A 22,360-nucleotide genomic window follows, 5' to 3' on the forward strand; every position below is an offset into this window, starting at 1 on the left:
GGGAAGGAAAATGCAGAATACCCATGACAACCACTTTGATTTTCTGAGTAGCCACTCCAGAGCTGTTTTCAGCTGTCAGAGAGTAATAGTCGCTGTCTTTCCTAGTTACGTCTTTAATGATGAGGACAGAAGAGCCATCTCCTTTATGCACAGCCAGGCGGCTGGATGGAAACACATCTTCATTGCCTTTCATCCATTTACACGTTGGCTGAGGTTTCCCATAAATATGTGCTTCGACTCTGAGTTTCTTCCCAGCCTTTAAACTGATATGATCTGGCATCAGAATCTTAGGTGGCACTGAAATTAAAAAAGTGAAAGCATGAGAAACCCAGAGTTAAATGCAATAAATAAATAAATGGCCAACGTACTTGGTATTCCAAATTTCTTGACACGAGGACATCATAAAGAATATACAATTCTGTGTAACCTTGTTGTGTGGAAATGTAAAAAACAAAACACTACTGAAATGCTGCATGTTGGGACCAACATCTAACACTTCTCATTATAGAACAAACATCTAACACAGTGATTGGGAATTGATAGAGGAGAATCGATGGGTGTAAGCTGTTTTACTAAGTGCCAATAAATGGATTTTCCACATGTCTACTTATGTTTTCGTCACAGCTTGAAGCACTAGATGAAATCCACTTCCTTTCCTGCTCTTCCACCACATCACCTCTATGTGGCAGTGTGTACATGTCTGCTATATAGGAACAATGCTTTAAAAAATAATACTGCATTTTCTCTGTTCTAAAAAATCTTCCTGATCATACTTGTCAGACAAGAAACAAAACTGGAGAGTTGCATCTACATTGTCATCTAAAGAACTCATATACAACATAAGTAGAGAATAATAAGGGCACATTAAATGCTCACAAAGAGAAGCTCAGCACATCGTTCTAATTATCTTTATTATGTTACTTCTAACTAGAAGAAATAGGACTCTAGTTAAACAACTCAAAATCATTCCACCAAATTCAAAATAAATTCCACTGGTGCAAATGATAATAGTTACTTACTGAGTTGTTCTTTAATTTCGAACATGCCTTCTGTTTCTCTGGGCAAACTTACTCCCACAGCATTTCTAGCAGCCACTCTAAATTTGTATTTCTTTCCTTCCTTTAGGCCAGCAACAACAATGTTGAGATCTTTTACAATGGAATACTGTGTCCAGTGATCTTCAGCATGACCCTCTTGCTGATATGAAATAATGTAGCCATCGATTTTGGACCCCCCGTCACGCAGCGGAGGCAACCACGCTAGGGTGGCACGGTCCTTTGTAATTTCAGTCACTTCAACTTTCCTTGGAGGATCAGGTTCACCTTGAGAATAAAGCAGGCAGATACAGTGGAACAAACAATTTTAGCAAACAATACTTTATTATTATTAAACGTCTTCCTGTGATTTGTTACTATGCTGATTTAACAGAATATAATGTTAACAGTTCATTAATTTAAATGTTCTTTTGAACATATAATGGGATATAACCAGTGGTTCCTAAATATCATAGCACTACCCTATTCTAATTTGCTTATTCTCTGTGAATTGCTCATTTCCATGTGATTAAAAATGCAGAAAAAGCTTCTGAATTAAATGTCTAATTTCTGCCTCTATTGACTACTATGCTGAGGTTTTTAACAGTTCTAAATAGAAAATGGGGGAAAGGTTATGTCAGCTGCTTTTAACAGGCTTGGCAGTATTAATTTTTCTTTGTTATTCAGGTAGATTTTTGTTTTCAATTTCTAAAGTGAATTTTTATTGCTGCCTGTATTTTATACTGTATTTTATTGTATTTTTATGAATTGTTATAAACTGCCCAGAGAGCTTCAGCTATTAGGCAGTACAGAAATAAAATATATGTCAGCAATAATATTGGTACAATTCAACAAAGCTATATGTATGCATTAGTGGATATTCATTGAATTGCACCAAATGGTTAAGCAAAGTTTAAATAGGATTAGATTTACAGTCAAATCTGAAACACATTTCCCTGAAAGTAGATTCCACTGATTTCAGTATAAGTAGAGCCAGAATAAAGCACAGCCCTTGATTTCCCGTCTTGTGCATAGCAATTCAGAACTAACTCCCAGTGAGTTCAATGGGACTTACTTCCAAAACTAAAGCTGGGAGAATATTCATTAAAGACAGACTCTGGGACAAACTATGTAGATGATGCTTTCTGATAATGCGACACCTGCTCACCTGTACATAATCAACTTTGACTCTAACCTTTTTAATGTGACTTTTCCAACAATGGAACCAGCTATTGTTTCCTAGCTGCTGGTGCATTGGATAATTTAATAGTGATGAAGAAAAGATTACTGATTTGTTATATACAATATGTTGCCATTCAAACATATGCAAGGTCAATTGATTTTGACTGAGCAAAAGTACAAAATTGGAATCTGTTGGATGAAATAATTCATAATCTATATGATAAATGACTTACTTAGTGGATCTGTTGCCAGGATTGGCTTTGGTGTGTCTGTTGGAACACCGGGACCATATTCATTGACGGCTGTTACTCGGAAGAAATACTCTGTCCCTGGCATAAGATTAGCAACTTTGAAACTAGTCTTCTTTACATCATCGACAATTTTTCCCCATGTCTTTCGATCAGCCTCTCGTTTTTCCAAGATGTAATGTGTTACAGGACTGCCACCATCATTTTCAGGTGGTGTCCATGAAAGCTGGCATGACGTTTTTGTAACATCTGAAACTTTGAAATCTGCAACAGGTCCAGGAGTATCTATGGAGGAAATACAAGCATATATGTACATTATTGAGTCACACTTCAAAATAAAATAGCAGATTTCTTAGAGAAGAAATTACAGTCATCAATGCACTGACACATTGGCTGGGTTTGCATGACATGACAAGCAATCTTGCACTGTTTCTTTGTCACACAGATTTTTGCCCAAACTGACTAGTCGAACAATCAGGTGGTTACCTGGCCAGTACACTTCCTGTGTCTGTTGCTAGGGAGCTGAGGGCAGTAGAGACTGGAGGCTGGAAGTGGCCACTTCTGTAGCCACTCTTCTAGGGGCCGCTGTGATGCTTCCAAACTAACAATGGTAAAATGGTGATCTTGGGTATGGATAGCTGGAGAAGCCATAGTGAAGCATTTTCTCTGTGGTTTCAGAACACTAAGCTTACTGGGTCTGGATGACACAACAGCCCCACAATGGTAAGATTTCACTATGGTTTCTTGTGTCATGTGAACCCACGCATTATCAAATCAGAATAGATGATAAAATTAATTCTGTTACTTACCAAGGACACGGACATTTACAAAAACAGCCTTTTCTCCAGCAGGGTTAACAACTGTCAAGGAGTATTTGCCTGAATCATCACGTGTAGAGTCAGGAATAACACAAAAGGCCATTGTGTCAACCAGGTCAACTTGGCCCCTCCTAACCACATTATCAATTCCCACTTTCCTCCAGGTGACTTTAGGTGCTGGTCTCCCTCTCACAATGGCAAAAAGCCTAATGGGGCATCCTGCTCTGACTACGAGCAACTTTCTCAGACTTGCATCCAAATCAATCTCAGGAGCTTCTGAAAAATAACATAAAAAGATAACAAGTTTAGCCCTGGGATGTTAATTTCTAAGACAGTAAATAAATTGTATGTAATGGCTGGTAGGCAAAATTACCAAGTATTTCTTTGGGAGAAACAGCTTCCTTCAACTCAGCTGGCCGGCCAATGCCAACCTGATTCTGGGCTGAAACACGGAACTCGTATAGTTCTTTTTCATCCAGGCTTGTCACAGTAAATTCTGTATGAATAACTTGTGCAGCAACATTACATCTCTTCCATCCTTCATCAGGACCTGCTTTTTCAGTTTTTGGTCTCATTTCTACCACATATCCAATAATTGGAGCGCCACCATCATAGAGTGGTTTTCCCCATCCAAGAGTAATGGAGGTCTTTGTGCTATCAACAACCTTCAGATTAGTGGGAGGACCTGGCGGTTCTGGAAGATTATATAAAAGTACAGCAATAAGCATTCTAGTGAATCAGAGGAAATTGTTATAAATGAAACGATTAGCAATACAAAAATATATGGAAGATCAGTACCTATTGGGTCTCTTGCAATTGCTGGTCTTGATGGGAAACTTGGCTCACCAACACCAATTTCATTTTCTGCCTTGACACGGAACTGATATTCGTATCCTGGAATAAGATCTTGAACTTTTTTACGTCGTTCTGGGATTGGAGTTTTGGTAACAGGAACCCATCTCAATCCCCGTTTTTCTTTCTTCTCTAATATGTAGCCTGTAATTGATTTTCCACCATCATATTCTGGTGGATTCCAAACTACAGTCATCTCATCTTTGCTGACTCTTGTCACTTCGGGAGGATCAGGGCGACCAGGTCTGTTATACTTGGTTTTTGCTACAATGGGCTTTGTCTCTGTTGGTGGACCAGTGCCCATTTTATTCTCTGCACGAACCCTGAATATGTATTCATTGCCTTCTATGAGATGTGTTACGTGTATAGAGGTCATTATCACAGAGGAAGAACATGTGGTCCAAACCATTCGTTTGCTTTCACATTTTTCCACAATGTAGTTCTGTATTTCACAACCACCATCATCCTCAGGTGGGTCCCAGGTGATTGTACACCGGTCACTTGAAACATCAGAAGTTTTCAAATTTTGTACAGGTCCCGGTTTGTCCAAAACATTTACAGTAGCATATGCTACAAAGCTACCAGCTGGATTAGTGGCGGTAATAACATATTTCCCACCATCAGTACGCCTTGATTTTGAGAGAAGGAACTTAGAAAAGGTTGAAGTTGTTTCGATTTTGGCTCTTGGAGATTTGGATAGATCCTCAGCATCCTTTGTCCAAGATACTTCTGGTTGTGGCTTGCCTCTAAGCCCTGCTTCAATTTTAATTGGTTCACCAGCTTTCACTGTTAATACGCCAGCTAATTTTAGCTCAAGTACTGGTTTCTGCACTTCTTCTTTAACAACGACTTCGCTTGTCTTTACCCAGTTACTTTCACCTGCTTCATTCTTGGTCTGAACTCTGAATTGATATGTTTTATTTTCAATGCATTTGTCAACCATGTAGTGTGTTTCTTTAATGCTGCCTTTGTGTACCCTTTCCCACTCATCTGAATCCTTCAGTTTTCTCTCAACATGGTAAGTTAAATTGGGACTGCCACCATCATAGTCTGGCCTCCTCCATTTGAGATATGCAAATGTCTTTCCTGTTTCCGCAATGTGAAGGTTTTCAGGTTCACCTGGCCTATCAATGGGATTAATGGCAAGGATTGGTGTTTTCGTCTCAACAACTGGGCCTGGGCCTACTTTGTTTTCTGCACAAACACGGAAGAAATATTCCTGATTTTCAGTAAGATGTGCTTTTACCAGTCGTTTAGTTAGATCAGAAGAAACTATTGACCAACCTCTCTGATTAGGTTTACGATATTCTACTATATAATTGGTAATTTCTGAGCCACCATTATCTTCAGGATTCTCCCAAGAAACCATACAAGAATCTTTAGTAACATAGCTTACTTTCAGATTCCGGCAAGGGCCAGGCCTATCAAGGACATTGACAATGGCTGATGCTTGGGCATGTCCACTGCTGTTTTTAGCTGAAATAAGGTATTTGCCATGATCTGCTCTTGTAGCTGCTTTCACTTGCAGTTCTATGTGAGGGAATTCATGAATTATTTCAACACGCTTATCTTTTATTAGTGCTTTGCCCTCTTTAGACCATGTTATGTCAGGATCTGGTCTGCCTTTCACTTTGCCAACAATCTTTATTGTTTGACCTACTCTGACTGTAATTACATCACGGCATGTCAAATCCAGCTCTAGTTCCGGAGGAGTGAGAATGTCTTTAGCAAGAACTGTTTCTGGCAATTCCCTGGGTTCTCCCTCTCCTACAATATTAGCAGCTTTTATACGGAATCTGTATTCATTTCCTTCAATTAGTCCAGGTACTGTAAAGGCACACTGTCTGATCAGTTCATCTTTATTAATTCTATTCCATTGTGTAGTTCCGCTTTTCTGGCATTCTACAACGTATCCCAGAATAGGGCTACCACCATCTTTGAGTGGCTTTGTCCATACAAGTTCAGCTGTTTCTCTGGTCTTATCTTTGAGCTTTGGATTAATAGGAGGTCCAGGAGGCATGATTGGTCGTGATGCTTTTATTGGGTCAGAAGGTGGAGATGGTTTACTTAGGCCTACGCTGTTTTCTGCAAAAACACGGAATTCATATGTGTTGCCCTCAAAGAGGCCTGTGGCTCGGAACTTCAGATCAAGCACTGGTGATTTATTGACACGTACCCACTTGCCTGAGATTTCACGGCGTTCAAGAATGTATCCAATTATTGGACTTCCACCATCAGATTTGGGTATAGTCCAAGTTACTGTTGCAGCATTTTCTGTAATATCATGAACTGTTGGTTTACCAGGTGGGGATGGTGGGTCAAACATGGTCTTAGCAACTGCTGGTTGTGAATCAAGAGGTGGACCAATGCCTATCTTATTCTCTGCACGGACTCTGAAAACATATTCATAGCCCTTCTGTAGACGTGGGATTTTCATTCTAGTTTGATTAACTCCTGAAGAGACAACTCCCCATGTTTCTTTCTTTGACTCTCGCTTCTCAACAATGTAATTAATCACAGGGCTTCCACCATCATCTTTAGGAGGTCGCCAAGAAATAACCATGTGATCTGGAGTTACTTCTAGTATATCAATTGGGCCAGTTGGAGGACCAGGAACATCCAAAACCGTTAGATGAACAGGTACAGTTTTGCTTCCTGCTATATTAGACACTGTGAGGAGATACTCTCCAGTGTCTTTTCTCGTACAGCTTTTTATAGTGAGAACAGTTGAGTAGTTATCTGTATCAATCTTGTAATTGCCTTCTGATTTGATCTCAGTACCATCAGTTGCCCATTTTGGAGTGGGAACAGGTACACCTCTCATGATTGCAGGGAATCTTACTGTGCTGCCAGCTTTAACAACAAGGCCTTCTATTAATTTCACATCAAGCTCAACAGATGGTGGCACTGAAATAAAAAATGAACACAGAGACATTATCATATGGTTTCCCCATTCGAATAGTTAAATTATGCAACGAATCCTAAAACTATTCATAGTAGTAGAAATTTAGAAGTTACCTAATTTTTCTTGGCACTCTATTGGTATGGTTGTATCTGGAAGACTAAGGCCCACAATATTTTGAGCTTTGACGCGGAATTTATAAATTTTTCCTTGTTGCAGACCAGTGACCACGCATTCTGGCACAGGAACTGTTTTGAATTTCGTCCAGTCCTCTGTACCTTCTTCTTGATACTCCACCAAAAATCCAGTTATTTCAGCACCACCATCACGATCAGGCCAATTCCAAACAAGAGAGACTTCTGTTTTGTCAACGTCTACATGATGCAAGTTCTTTGGTGGGCCAGGCGGATCTTTAAAAGCAAGATAAAATAGAGCTTACTTTTCTACTTTTAAATGCACAAAAACATTCCCAGATGCTCATGTATAATACACAAATTAACACTATTACCCATGTTTCAAAACGCCCTTTAGATACAAAATGAACTTTTTGTGAACTCACGAAGTGGATCCATAGCCTTGATTGGCTTGAGGGTTTCAACGAAAGGACCTCGTCCATACTGGTTCTCAGCAGCAACACGGAAGAGGTACTGTGTGCCTTCCATAAGGTACTTAGCTAACATGCTGAGCTTCTTGGAGGAAGAGGATATAGGTAACCACTGAGCAGCAGCAACATCTTTCCTTTCCACAATATAGTTGGTAATGACAGAGCCACCATTGTCTTCAGGTTCCTTCCAAGTCAGGTAGCAAGAATCTTTTCTAACTTCACTGACCTGCAGATTCCTAGGAGGCCCAGGCTTATCTGGAAAACAATTGAATCAAGAAGAATGGTTCAATAAAAAAAAATATGTGACCCATATATGTCTTTAAATACAATGCTAAATTTCCTTCTTTCCTTATCATCATATACATATTATTTTCATTCTGAGAGATTCAGAAAACACTTGTAAACCTTCAAGATTAGTTAGAGCAGCAAATGGGAGGGAGAGGGCCTTCTCAGGAGGTCTGTAGTTTAGGAAGTCGCCTCCCAAGGACTATGCAGCTGGCCCCCTCAGTTATGGTATTTTAAAAAGTTTTGAAATCCCATCTGCTTCAAAGGGCTTTTAATTTTTTGTGTTATTGTTCTTCTTGCTCTTCTATTGAAATTTTATTGCTGAGGCTCAAGAAATGTTTATATACTGTTTCAATTTTATTTTAATGTGCTGTTGTTTTTGTACTTCTGTAGTTTAAAGATCTGTTATGATACCGCATATTTTTATTTTTATACTTGCATTTTGTTCACTGCCTTGGATGGCCATTCTTCAAAAAGGCGGCTTATAAGTATTTAAATAGCAAATATTTTCCTCAGCTTTACTACCGAAGATAAATGCAATTCTGTTATCAATATTTGCTACATTTTATTTTCCAAATAGAAGTGTTAAAATAATTGTATTAATTACCTAGCACAAGGACTTTTACAGAAACTGTCTTTGATCCAGCTGGATTCTCCACAGTCAGAGAATAAATCCCTCCATCTTCATGGGCAGCATTGCGAATTTCTAGCTTACTGCCAACCTTTGTAACTTCAATATCTGCTTTTGCAGGAGCTTCCTTATCTTCTTTCTTCCAGGTCACTTTTGGGAATGGAATTCCTTTAATTACAGCACTGAGTCTCAGTGTACTTCCAGCTTTCACATGTTGTTCCCGTGCCATGTTAGCATCCAGGATTAATTCAGGGGGCTCTGAAAAAAGAGACTTCATTTTCAGAAGACATGCTCATTTGGGCCTTTAAAACAAGCCTAAATATCATATTCTACTTACCAAGTCTATCTTTGACTTCCACCGGGTCACGAACATAGGCTGGCTCTGATTCTCCTGCTGCATTGACTGCCATGACTCTGAATTTGTACTTGAGACCTTCCGTGAGGCCAGTGACGTCGTATGTTGTCTCAGGGCAGGATTCTGCTTTGTAATTGGCTTTTTTCCACTCCTCATCGCCAACCTTTTGGTACTCAATGAGATAGCCTATAATCTTGCCACCTCCATCATGACGTGGTGGTTGCCAGGACAAAAGCACTGAATTTTTGGTTTTATCCACTGCTTCAGGATTGATTGGTGGGCTCGGTTTAGCTGTTAAAAAAAAAAGCACTGGTATAAAGAATCTGAAAAGGATAATAATTGCTCTAAAATAATATGACTACTTTATGGACACTTGATTAAATGTGTTATAATTTACCAATTGGATCTTTAGCAAAGAATGGTTTTGATGGAGGGCTAAAATCACCAATGCCAATTTCATTTTCTGCTGCAACTCGGAACTCATATTCACAGCCTTCAAGAAGATCTGTTACCCTGAACTGAGTATCTGGGTAAATTGGTTCTCTGGTGGCTCTTGCCCATCGGTTAGACATGGTTTCCTTCTTTTCAAGTATGTAATTTGTTATTGGTTTTCCTCCATCATATGGCTTTTTCCAGATAACTAATGCAGAATTTTTGGTGATATCCTTAACGATTGGTTGCTCTGGTGCATCAGGAACACCTGAAAAAATATGTTAACAGTTTAAAACCATTTTATATAAAAAGAAATATTAAAAATAAGAGAAGTAGAAACATGGCAGAGATGCATGTGAAAAAAGTACGCTAGAAAATAAGCAACGTACTGAAACGATCCTTTGCCTTCATTTCATCAGATTCTAGAGGATCACTCATGCCATACAAATTTTCAGCATAAATTCGGACAACGTAGTCTCTTCCTTCTATTAATTTAGGCACTTTGCATGTTGTTTTCACGCTGGCTGATGTGACTGGCATCCAAAGATCTCTGTTTGCATCTCTCTTCTCAATTATATAATTTGTAACTGGACTGCCACCATCATCCAGAGGAGGTTTCCAGGAGATAATAAAATGATCTTTATGTACTTCATTGAAAATAACTGGGCCCACTGGAGGTGAAGGACGGTCTGTTTGAAAGCAAAATGAATTTTATACTTAGATTTCAAATAACAATGCACAGTTTGAAGAGTCCTAGCAAACCCAGAAAGTTAGGAAACTAGAAAAGACACATCAGTTAATAAAGTTGTACAAATTGGTATTACTAAAATAGTTATTTCTTTATTGTTAGTAAATGATATCCCCCTTTCCCTTTCATAAATCATCAATTCTGATTTAATTTTCACAAACTAAATTTAAATATAGATCAGTTTTATTATGATCTTTTACTGCAAGTATATTTCATTATGTTTATAAACTGGGAATTAAAGATGTGAAATATGATCCACTTATTAAAATGCTGTAATTGGGCACAGAAAGGCTTGCATTCATATTGTTGATATTCAGGATCTTTGCCTGCAATTTATTTAGAGAACAGTAATTCCCAAACTGTGCACTGCAAGATAACTACAAGAGAGCCATGAGAAATTAACTACTTTTTAAAGAATAAGAATCTTTTGGTGATGCAGTTAAGAAATTTTGGACTCTGGACTTAATGGTTTTGCTGGGGTGGGACACACTCTTTCTATGGTCATGTGTATTGCTTCACTTCCTTCAAAGTATGGAAAGCAGCCCTGTTCCATCTCAAGTCCATTCTGCTGAGTGGGAACCAAGCTTCTGCCATAAACTCCTGCCTGGATGGCCCCACTGGAAAGCCTCCAACCCCTGAAGGTCCTTCCAGATGTAGCACTCCTAGCACCCCCAGAAGGCATTCATGGATGTAGATTAAAATCAGGGGGATATCTAAAGTTTTCCCATAAGAGGTCGTAACCACCAAAGTTCCTCACAGCACATATTGACTAAATGTTAGCAGGTTACTCTAACCTGATTTGTGATATGCCATCCTATCTGTATTGTAACAGCTCTACTTCCTATCTCATCGGCAAATAAGTTATTATAGCACTAAAACAGCACTTACCAACCACAGTGACTTGACAGAAGCCCTTTCTAGATCCTGAACTGTTTTCTACAATTACACAATATTTGCCGGAATCTTCACGGACAGATTTTAATACCCCTAAGCAAACAGTGGATGGAGTGGTCTGGATCTTTGTCCGTTCGTCTTGTTTCACTGAAATGTCATCTTTGAGCCAAGTAATCTTGGGAGCTGGTTTGCCCGAGTAGCGGCCAGTCAGACTGAAAGCTTCTCCAACACGGACAGTGAGCTTTTCTCTGATATCAAGCTCAAGTTGTGGAGGAGCTAAAGCCATGATTAAAGAAAAAGAAAAGTCAGGGCAATTTGCAAAAGGTTATAGGACAAATGCACATAGGTTGGCTTGGATTCCCCTTCATCCCAAACAGAAACATACCAATTTCATCTTTGCATGTGATGGGCTTTGTGCAAAATGATGGTTTGCCTTGTCCCACAATATTACAAGCGCTCACACGATACTCATAAGTGTCGCCTTCTTTCAGTCCTTCTACTGTGTACTTCCTGTCAAGCATTTTCTCTTTTGTAACTCTAGTGAATTTCTCTTTTCCAATAAGACGGCTTTCCAAAACATACATGGTTATATCAGAGCCACCATTGTACTTAGGTGGGTTCCAGGTCAATGTAACAGAATCCTTTGTCACTGCTTTCACTTCAAGGTCCTCAGGCCTCTCTGGTACAGCTGAAAAGAAACATTTACAATACGTTGAGTATGTTTCCCCAGGCCTATTTTGTGGTCATTAATGCTAACATGAACAAACACACATGACGTACTTATTGGGTCTCTGATTAAAAGCTCTTTTGTTGTCTCAACAAATGGGCCCATGCCAATGATATTCTCGGCAGCAATTCGGAAGAAGTATGCCTTGCCCTCAATCAGTCCCTGAACAGTAGCATTCTGCCTGGTGACTGTATAGGTTACTGGTGTCCAAGCCCGGTGGTCTGCTTCACGTTTTTCAATGATGTAGTTGGTGATGGCTGAACCACCATCATCTTCAGGAGAAAACCATGTAAGCTTGCAAGAATCATTGGTTAGGTTCTCAGTGAGGAATGGGATGCCAACTGGGCCTGGTACATCTGCAAAGGAAAATAACATTCAGATGATGAAATTTGAGGCCTCAATAATTAAGATGAACTTGAGGCCTTAAGAATAATTCAGTAGAGATCGTCAACTTGCACTGCTTACCTAGCACATCAACAATTATAGTCTTCTTTCTTTCTCCACCAGCATTTTTAGCAAGAAGGGTGTAGATGCCCTGGTGACTTCTCTTGCAGTTCTTTATGACCATAGAAGAACTGATAGCAGTTTCCTCGATTTTAGCCTCTTCTGGAAGTGCTCTTTCATCCCTTGTCCATGTAATTGTTGGAGGTGGCTTTCCTGAGACATAAGCTATAATACGGATCACCCCACCAGCATGAACAACGATTCTGTCTTTCACATGAGCATCCAAGAAGAGGTCAGGAGGAACTGCAGAAACAAACAATGGTATTTTATATGTGGCCTTCTGTTCTTTTATGCATATAAGAAAAATAGACAAAAAAAAAAGGATATTTTAGGCTAAGAAATACCTATTCTGTCCTTTATTTCAATTACTTCAGTAACTTCTCCAGGTTCTCCAATACCAGCAGCATTTACAGCTCTGACTCTAAATCTGTAGAAACCTCCTTCTTTTAATCCTGTCAAAACAAACTTGGTTCCTCTTATTTCTCTATCTTTTACCTGAAATTGAAAAGTAATCTCAAGTCAGATAAAACCAGAAATTATTATTCCTTTAGGTCAGAATGTTCCTAAAATGTGCAAATCTGAAAGAAATATGGGTAGAAGGGTATTGGACTCAGTAATTGACATGTCAGTTTCCTTGTACAAGACCTTGTGGAGTTCTCACATTTATTTCACATGTGAAATAAATAACAGTGGGTAGAATGACCATCATGTCTGAGATGTCAATCATCTCAGCAAACAGTAATAAAGGTGGATGCTGCATCTACTTTTCTAACTCAGATTGCATTTAGCCATGGTATCTCCAGGAAATAAAAGAACATGAAAAGATCCTTATGTTCTTGAGTGCTTCTAGTGAAAATAAGAATTTGTATACAGATTTTTTTTGACAGCATCCTAGGGAAATTTAAGCAGACATCTCTTAAAGCAACTTAATCATGCTCAATGACTAGTAATTCTGAAATTATACAATTGTTTTACTAACTAACATTTTACAAAATAATTTGGGTTTTGAAAAAGTTTAACCAAGGGTGGCGGGGGCAACAACAAAAATACATTGTGATGCAGCTGCAATGCCAGAGGCCAAATGCTGTAACCTTTCCTCGGCTGCTGCTTCTTCCCATCATACAGAAGTCTTCCCTTTCCTCTCTTTCATTTCTTCCTTCTCCCTACTTCGTGTGCTGCCCCTCATTACACTACCTTGCTGCTCTCATTCCTATCACCACCACAAGTCACCAGCTAGGCCACTGTGAAGAAGTGGAGACTCTTTCAAACAGTCTGAGCTTGTCATTGTCCCTGTGCTTGTCATTGTCCCTCAGTATGTCCAATCAATACGCTCTGCTATAACAGATAACAGTTCTTGAAGCACCTACCTTTTCCCATTTTTCTGTCCCTTCCTCTTTAAATTCAACAATATAACCAGTGACTTTAGACCCGCCATCTTTTAATGGTGGAGCCCACTCAAGGTCTACTGATGATTTTGTCCAATCAGTAACTTTTGGAATAGGAGGACCGGGTGGAGCTGAAAAACACCATTATAATATTTTGTAGTAAAACATTTATCACATATAAAGTATTTCTATACCACTTCTTGGTGGTATGTTTTCCTTTTTCACAAAAATGTCAATCAAACTATTTACCAATTGGATCTCTTGCAGTGACTGGATCAGATGGCAAGCTTGGTGGGCCAACACCAGCTGCGTTAATGGCATATACACGGAACTGATAATCTGAACCTTCAATTAGGCCGGTCACTTTGTAAGAAACTCCCAAAGGCATAGGTTTGATAGGATCGCGATTCACCCTTGTCCACCTCTTTCCAGTGGTTTCTTTACGCTCCAGCCAATAACCTGTTACTGGTGAGCCTCCATCATATTCTGGCTCCTCCCAGTTGACAGTCATTGAATCATGAGTGACGCTGCTAACTGTTGGCTTGTCACAAATTCCAGGCACAGCTAGGAAAAAAGGTACAAAGTGTGTGAAAACAAGTACTGAACATTGAATTAACCTATTACTGCTCATTTGTGTATTTATTTATTTTATTTATTTATTAAAACATTTTTATGCCGCCCCATTCGCCGAAGCCTCGGGGCGGCTTACAACAAAAAATTAAAATAACATTTTAAAATATATACAATAAAATACAAATATATAATATAAAACATACACTATAAAACAAGCCGCCCTGGCCAAATAAAATTCAATAATATTAACATTTAAAATAATGCTTAAATAAAAAGGTCTTCGCCTGGCGCCGAAAAACAAATAATGACGGCGCCAGGCGGACCTGTATGGTACTCTGTGCTGTATAGTATTCAACAATGCAGCTCTTTCTCAAAGCTGTCTTTCTCAGCTTTTCATTGCAGCTTTAACAGGCAGCCCAACCCAGTCCTTTTCATTTCACAACTGTTGATCTCTGCCCCACTTCTATAGGACTCCAAGCAGCTTCCCTGCTATAACTTATTGTCAAGAGGAATTCTCTAATTCTCAGGCCCATCTGCTAAAAGCCGTGCAGTAAGAGCCAATGAACAGCAAGGCTCGTTCCCAGTGTTGGAATGAGGTGTGTGTGTGTGTGTGTGGGGGGGGAAGAGTTCCTTGCTGCAGCATCCATACTTGATCATGTACAGTAGAACATAGGATTTTACTTGCTAACTCAGATATTTTCGTATTTTCTTTTCTATGATAAAACCTGGTAAAAAGAATGTCCATAATGGTGTGTGTGCATTTGTGAGTGCACACACATGCACACACATACCATCCATAATAGTACACAATGTAGATGCACCTGAGATCCATCCACTTTATCTAATATTACAAACATGTTTATGAAGATCCTTAAAAGCTATTATAGATATTTTAAGGTGCAATCATTTGCCCCCTGAAACAGACCTTGAAGTTTGGAGAGAAAGATCGAATCTTATTTCCTCCTCCATCCTCCAGAGAGGGATCCATGCCCCTCACTCTTCTGAGGAACTCCAATGTTAGAAAGGGGGAGCAGGATTGGGGCATGGTGTGGGTGAAAGTTTGGATCCAAAGGGTCCAGAGCCCTCCTGGCCCCCAAACATATCACCCCCAACACACTTTCACACAGAACGAACATTCAGAACAGCCCCATTTCTCTGAAATAACTGATGAAAAGAAACACGACTGAAGAGCAGCAAATACTGCTTCTCCTTCCCTGATAGAACTTAAGAAAGGATGGTCTACCCCAACCTTAGTGTGGTCAAACTGCACTATAAGTTTGCTCTGCTACTTTATGTAGCAGCTATCTTCTTATCCAATTAATTTAATTCTATATGTTCTACTTTGTCAGAGTCCTCCAACCAACACAGATTTGAGACAGTTATATACATACTGAAAAGATTTCTTGCTGTTTCAGGTTCACTATCAAGAGGTTCTCCAACACCATATTTATTCTGTGCCATTATGCGGAAGACATATTCATGGCCTTCCAATAGTTTGGGAACTGTGAAGATACACTCCTTAGGTTCCTTGGTTACAGGGACCCATGTCCTTCTGTTTGCTTCTCTCTTTTCAATAACATAGTTAGTTATTTTTGAGCCACCATCATCTTTAGGAGGAAGCCAAGACAATGTCATTTGATCAGCTGAAATGGATTCAAATTTAATGGGTCCTTCTGGTGGCCCAGGACGACCTGAAAATACATACAATACAATATTCATCCATGTTAAAAATGAGCACTGCATAACAAATTCTAAACTGGGTTGCTGAAACCAAAAGCATGTAATATTTACCCAGAACATTCAGTCTCATCTCCTTTGAGGCTGTTCCAAAATTATTGACAGCAGTTATAGTATAGAGGCCAGTATCATTTCTGCGAGACTGCTGTATTAATAAAGTACAAGAATCTTCACCAACAATCTTGTTGACATGTTGATCATACAGCACTGGCATTTTGTCGTCAGGTTTCTTTGGAGGAGCTTTAACCCAAGTCAGTGTGGGGAAGGGCACACCCTTTACTTTGGCGACAATGTTAATATCTGTTCCTTCTTCTGCCTCCATAAATTCACAGAGTTCAACAGATGGAGGGCCTAGAAGCAAAAGAAGCAAAACATTATTGCACCAATGCAAAGGGTATAGAAGTCAACATGCTTTAAATTCTCTTCTGAAGTGCAATCGCTATACTGTTTTCAGCACTTACATGTCTGGTCTCTGACAACGATTGGTCCAACAGTAGCTGATGGTCTGCTTGGACCTGCTTCATTTACTGCTTTCACTCTGAATTCATATTCATCACCTTCATTAAGGTCTTCAACTGTAAACTTGGTTTCTTCCACATCGCGCCTGTTGCACTGCTTCCAAGCCTCTTTTCCTTCACCTGTGCGATCCCAGCGGAGGCACTCGATGTTGTAATGCGTCACAGGAGCACCACCATCGTTCTTTGGCGGCTTCCATGTCAAGCTCACTGTGTTCTTAGTTACAAGACCAATCTTGAGTTTGATAGGTGGGTCAGGAGGTTCTTCAAAACAAAAGCAAAGTTGTGTAAGTGCTGCTCTACTTTACAGTATCATCAGCAAAAGCAATCACTTTATGTTGATGCAACTCACGGATTGGATCCCTTGCTGTGGTCCTTTGAATTGTATCTGCTGGGGGTCCAATACCAAAGCGGTTTTCTGCACGTACACGGAAGAAATATTGTTGCCCAGCTATGAGATCAGGGATAACAAGTGATGTGCCAGCACAATTTGCATTAACTTTTGTCCAGGCCTTTCCTTCAACAGTTCTTTTCTCAATAATGTAGTTTCTGATTCTGTCTCCTCCATCATTGTCTGGCATTTTCCATGAAAGTTTACAGCTGCATCTTGTTATGTCACTCACTTTCAGGTCTTTTGGTGGCCCTGGAACATCTATTTATGGTTCAGACAAGGAAAGAATAATTATATAACTATCTTTAAATCACAACATTGATGACAGTGCAAAATTAGGTTTTATTAGTCTTACCGAGGACATTCACTCTGACATGTACAGTTTTTTGTCCTGCTTTATTCTTTGCTGTAATACTATATTTCCCAGAATGGCTCCTATTACACTCGGGGATAGTAATTAGTGAAGTGGTATCAGTTGATTCCACCTGCACAAACAAACAAATAAATAAATTCACTAAAAATAACAATGAGAAATTACTTGAAGATTACTTTAATATAAAAAGTTAGCTGCACTAAAAAAATGTGCATTAAACTAAGGGTATTTCTTACCGTAGCATCTTCAGGTACATTATTTCCATCCTTTAAATAAAGCAGAAAAAGCAAACATAAAATTGAGTCACATTATTTGAATAGAAGGCAGAGCTATCCCATGGCCACTAACCATCTGAGGCTCTCTAGGATGCTACAGGTCCGCTTCTCCAAGGCCAGGAATACAGCCCGGACTGTGGATCTTGCCTATGCCCTGCCCAGGACACCCCAGCCACTATGGAAAGTTCCGCAGTGTTTCTTCTCCATTGGATGGAGAGAAAGAGGCAGAGAGAGGGGAGGGGGGCATTTAACAAATGGTAATGCAAAGTGGTTGGCAAGGCTGCAAAATCTGTGCTGCATGGTTCTTGCTGGGCACTGGACAGGGGAAGACAGCGAAACCAGACCTCTCCATGTAAAGAGCCGTAATGATTTAGTACTGTGCTCTCAGAGATATAAAAAAGCGATGTTCTCTTTGCTACTGACCTTCACGGCTTTCTTTGCTTCTCCTTCAAATTCCCAACTGGTTTTAGGAATTGGACGTCCCTTAATAACTGCTGGGATTTTGATTGTTGTGCCAGTACGACAAGAGAGGAAGTCTTGTGCTCCAACATCAATATATACTTCTGGCTCCTCTGTAAAATATGAATAATATAATATAATCAGAATGCCTTTATCCCTTAATTCCAACACAACACAATCCTACACCAACTTACTTTGGAGAAAGGTGCAGTGATCTCAATGGCACTTACTTCTGAGTACAAAGTTGTATTGTAAATTGTGCAGTGTTTTCAAGAAAATAGACACAGGGATCTCAATAATTATTGCCCTTTAGCAATGCTTTGAGAGCAATTTCCAAAGATAATGAAATATATCAAAATAAATTATAATACATTTCAATATTTTAATATAAAATTAAAATATAAAATAACAATTTCAATATAAAACAACAAAGCATTAAAAAGATTAAATAAAATTGCATTTGCATGTACCCTTTGATCTGCCTTCACTGCCAGCAGAAAAAACCGTGTCCATGAATTCTTACCTAGAATATCCTTGCACTGAATTTCTGAAGTAGCAAGGCTTGGCTCAGATTCTCCTGCAGCATTTACAGCCTTTACTCTAAATCTATACTTTCTGAGCTCTTTCAGGTTGGGTACAACACATTCGCAGGTAGGGAATAGCTTGTCTCCTTCATTTACTTTCTTCCAATCCGAACTACCTTCTTCTTGCATTTCAACAATATATCCTTTAATAGGACTACCGCCATCTTTTTGCGGAGGTTTCCATGCAAGGGATATAGTGGACTTGGTTCTGTCTTTGACTTCTGGACATGATGGGGCACCAGGAGGAACTATTGAGCAAATGTAACATATTTTGGATTAGATGTATGTCCCCCATTGCCAGTGCCTATTACAAAACTCATTACAACATATGAATGGAGCAACTGCACATTTGCACATATTAGCTGCAGTCACTCAGTACAACAAACAATTCTACATGGTTTCCATGGTTTGCAGTTTTTTACAACGAGCTACTTGACAGACAGTCAAGTAGTTTGTATGTTATTACAGTTTCCATCCTCCCCACACAGTCCTCCCATTGATAGTATCTATCCCATCAGCCACTTTGCCTGAAATTCTGTCCTAACATGCATCTCTCTCTGTCTATGTTGCCCGACTTTTCCTCACTGGGTCCTCATTTTCATAGAGGCAGGATGGCTGGAGTGGCTCCTGCAGTTGCCACTCTTTCCAGAGAACTCTGTAGTAGATGCATACCAGGACCATGGAAACCATGACACTGGATTAAGACAAAATGACAAGCCAGGGTAGTACAGAGAAACTACAGAACAATCTGTTGTTTCTTATCATGGTTTCTAAAGACCAGATTTACTATGGTAAAATTCCATAACTGGGGTCAGACAATGCAACAGACCAACAATGGTAAAAAACAACAACACCATGTTTTGTTGTGTTGTCTGTCATTTTGATAAAGAAAACCCCTCATATGAATGTATTTTATAAGTTTTTCTAAGATAGCCTAGAATTTTAACAATTGCTATATATCATGAAAATGCCTACTTATAACAAGGAAGGATAATCATTAGATACTAGAGCTCAAAGGTACTGAAATTATAGGACCTTTCTTGGACAGGCTCAAGACATTGAACAAAAGTGTCAGAATCTGCCTTCAGGATCATTTACTGCCTAATGTTCTTCATAGACTTTATACTTACAGATTGGATCTGCAGCTTCAAAAAGATCTGATGGTTCACTTGGAGGGCCAATTCCAGCGATATTGATAGCCATAGCTCTGAACTGATATTTTACACCTTCAATCAAACGCAGCACATTGAATTCCAGTCCTTTGACAGCAGGTTTTGTTACTGGAGCTCTGTTGACACGAGACCAGTAGACCCCTCCTTCTTCTTTCTTCTCTAGCCAATAGCCAGTAATTGGAGCTCCACCATTATCTAAAGGAGGTGTCCACGTTACTAGCATTGATGACCTAGTGTGATCTATGACCTTTGGCTTTCCAGGAGGTCCAGGGAGACCATAAGGATCCTTGATAACTACTTTGTCTGAAAGACATTCATCGCTTATTCCATACCTATTCACAGCCCTAACTCTGAATTGATATTGGCCATTTGTTGTAAGTTTGTAGACCTGAAAAGTAAAAAAAATGTGAAATATTAAATTGAAAGAATAAACTCCTGCACTGTTTCAAAAACTTTCAATACATCATAGCAAGGTCACTTGAACCAAAATTTTTACCCCAGCAGACTCCATACAGAATGCTAGAAAAGTGTCAGGGTATGTTTTTGTATTTATTAACTGAAAAACATAACTGAGGGAGGAATCTATGTTGTAAGCCGCCCCGAGGCTTCGGCGAATGGGGCGGCATAAAAATGTTTTAATAAATAAATAAATAAATAAATAAATAAATCCTATGGCAGGTGGATTCAGTCTGCATGGCCACAGGAAAGTCTGGAGGACTGCACAGGGAAGGAGATAGGAAGAAAGTCCTTTAATGCTAGCAGTGTGATGGAGGATTTAAACCAAAAGTTTTTTTATTAAATTCAAATATTGCATATTGTCAGTTATAATGTGCAATTCAACAACATGCCAAAAATTACAGGATTCTCTTCTATTCTGATATGTTGTTAATGCTTTCTAGTAAGGGATGGACTTGGTCAAAATAAACAGGATTCAATTTTGATTTTCTGAGTGTAATAACGGCTTTCCAACATATCTCAAATTATATTCCTGACACAGTCAAAGCATACCTTATAAACATATCTCAGAAAGTATTTTAAGTTACTCAGAAAACAACTAGGTCAAAAGATTAAAAAATATCTAAGATAAAAATGTTTCTTTTGTTATTAAAAATAAAGAATTGGTGAGACAGAGAATGAGGTACCTCTATGTACAGTTTTGCCTATTTTGCGCCCAGACAACATAACAGCAAACTTAACATTTCATTTCCACTGGCATTAAAAGAAAGGGGGACATGTAAATAGGAAACAGTTACTAGAAACTGGAAGATGAGCGATCAACACAAGCATGGGTAGTTTTATATATACTCATCTTCACTAAGGACCCTGCATTTTATCTGTAAAATCAAGACCATAACTTTACCCCAAATTTCCTGTCCACTGCAGTGCTGGATACTTCTTCCCACTCAGATTTCTTCCTGCTTGCATCACGCTTCTCAATAATGTAGTGAGTAATCTCACTGCCACCATTATCAAGCGGGGCATCCCAAGTTAAGCAGCAGGATTCGGCTTTAATATCAGAAACGGTGAGGTTTCTCGGTGGAGAAGGACGATCTAAACAAAACCAAGTTCAATACTGTGTCATGGCAGAAAGAAAAGCAGACAACTCAGGGCATTGAAGGAGCAAGTCATGCACTTACCAAATACTTCAAGGTGAACGTTGCGGAATGCCGAGCCGAGCCGATTGGAAGCTGTAACTGTATAAATGCCTTTATCGCTCCTCACTGCTGCAGGCATGCTGAGTTCAGTTTTTGCCTCTGTTCTAGAGACTTCTTTTTTCATGATCTTAAGGGCATCTGATGTTTTCTCAATAACAGCTTCATTTTTGGACCATTCAATCTTTGGCATTGGAAGACCCGTTACATCTGCAGGCATGTTGACTGGTTGCCCTGCCATTACTTTGATAGTATCTCCCCGAACTGTCAGACGCAGGGTCACAGTAGGAGGTTCTGAAAAAAGAAAAGGAGTACCCCAAGGTAATGGAGTAGCAGCTCAAGATATAACACAGAATAAGGACACAATTTTTACATTTATAGGATAATTGTGTATCTGGCTCTGAAAGTGCCTCACCTTCATCATCCTGTACCACCACATTAAGAGGCAGGGATGGTTCACTTTCTCCAATCTCATTGACTGCCTTAACTCGGAATTCATACATATGCAGTTCAGCAAGATCTTCAACAAGGAGTGATGTAGTTGGACAGAGTCTCTTATTGACTCTTTCAAATTCATTTGAGTCATGTCTTCTCTTGTCGACAATGTAGCCAATGATGGGACTGCCACCATCATTACGGGGAGGCTTCCAGTCAAGTGTGATGGATGATTTTGTTCTCTCTGTGTACATAAACCTCTCAGGTGGACTAGGAGGACCTGTTGTGATAGGAAAGGAGCAGTGACAGGTTTAATCAATCCACATGCACAAGAAAACTTTGCCTTTTTATGACATGTTTACAATTGTGCAGCACTTTCACTGATAATCAAGGAACTAATCCTGACATAATGATTTTATTTACGTGTGCTTATATGAACCTTCCCAGAGGCTCAGAACATGCAATTTGTTAATTAAACATTGAGGGCAAGTTCTAAAGGCTTTACATTTTTATCCTTCCCTACATATTTTCTTTATCTATTGTTTTATCTAGTGTTGTAAGCCGCCCCGAGGCTTCGGCGAATGGGGCAGCAT

General features: G+C 39.4%; 1 protein-coding gene across 50 annotated transcripts in view; it reads right to left on the reverse strand.

The window, feature by feature from the left end:
• The window catches only part of TTN (titin), a 283,766-nt gene that overhangs the window by 54,742 nt on the left and 206,664 nt on the right, over positions 1-22,360 (reverse strand). For all 50 annotated transcript variants that reach the window (XM_044426908.1, XM_044426892.1, XM_044426914.1 and 47 more), the window contains 31 exons: positions 21,748-22,047; positions 21,318-21,626; positions 21,041-21,231; positions 19,639-20,068; positions 18,448-18,756; positions 17,889-18,037; positions 17,427-17,456; positions 17,173-17,302; positions 16,779-17,078; positions 16,373-16,690; positions 15,966-16,262; positions 15,566-15,865; positions 13,851-14,165; positions 13,584-13,732; positions 12,561-12,711; positions 12,178-12,459; positions 11,766-12,068; positions 11,371-11,673; positions 10,980-11,261; positions 9,733-10,032; positions 9,309-9,611; positions 8,894-9,202; positions 8,533-8,814; positions 7,596-7,895; positions 7,153-7,446; positions 4,081-7,041; positions 3,656-3,976; positions 3,274-3,558; positions 2,450-2,749; positions 1,020-1,322; positions 22-297 (listed from right to left, as the gene is read on the reverse strand). In XM_044426908.1, coding sequence (XP_044282843.1) covers positions 22-297; positions 1,020-1,322; positions 2,450-2,749; positions 3,274-3,558; positions 3,656-3,976; positions 4,081-7,041; positions 7,153-7,446; positions 7,596-7,895; positions 8,533-8,814; positions 8,894-9,202; positions 9,309-9,611; positions 9,733-10,032; positions 10,980-11,261; positions 11,371-11,673; positions 11,766-12,068; positions 12,178-12,459; positions 12,561-12,711; positions 13,584-13,732; positions 13,851-14,165; positions 15,566-15,865; positions 15,966-16,262; positions 16,373-16,690; positions 16,779-17,078; positions 17,173-17,302; positions 17,427-17,456; positions 17,889-18,037; positions 18,448-18,756; positions 19,639-20,068; positions 21,041-21,231; positions 21,318-21,626; positions 21,748-22,047 — 11,082 coding nt within the window. The remainder of the gene's footprint in view (positions 1-21; positions 298-1,019; positions 1,323-2,449; positions 2,750-3,273; positions 3,559-3,655; positions 3,977-4,080; positions 7,042-7,152; positions 7,447-7,595; positions 7,896-8,532; positions 8,815-8,893; positions 9,203-9,308; positions 9,612-9,732; positions 10,033-10,979; positions 11,262-11,370; positions 11,674-11,765; positions 12,069-12,177; positions 12,460-12,560; positions 12,712-13,583; positions 13,733-13,850; positions 14,166-15,565; positions 15,866-15,965; positions 16,263-16,372; positions 16,691-16,778; positions 17,079-17,172; positions 17,303-17,426; positions 17,457-17,888; positions 18,038-18,447; positions 18,757-19,638; positions 20,069-21,040; positions 21,232-21,317; positions 21,627-21,747; positions 22,048-22,360) is intronic.

The sequence above is a fragment of the Varanus komodoensis genome, unplaced genomic scaffold (assembly GCF_004798865.1).
Source record: "Varanus komodoensis strain SLA01 unplaced genomic scaffold, ASM479886v1 scaffold18_1, whole genome shotgun sequence".
Classification (NCBI taxonomy): Eukaryota; Metazoa; Chordata; class Lepidosauria; order Squamata; family Varanidae; genus Varanus; species Varanus komodoensis.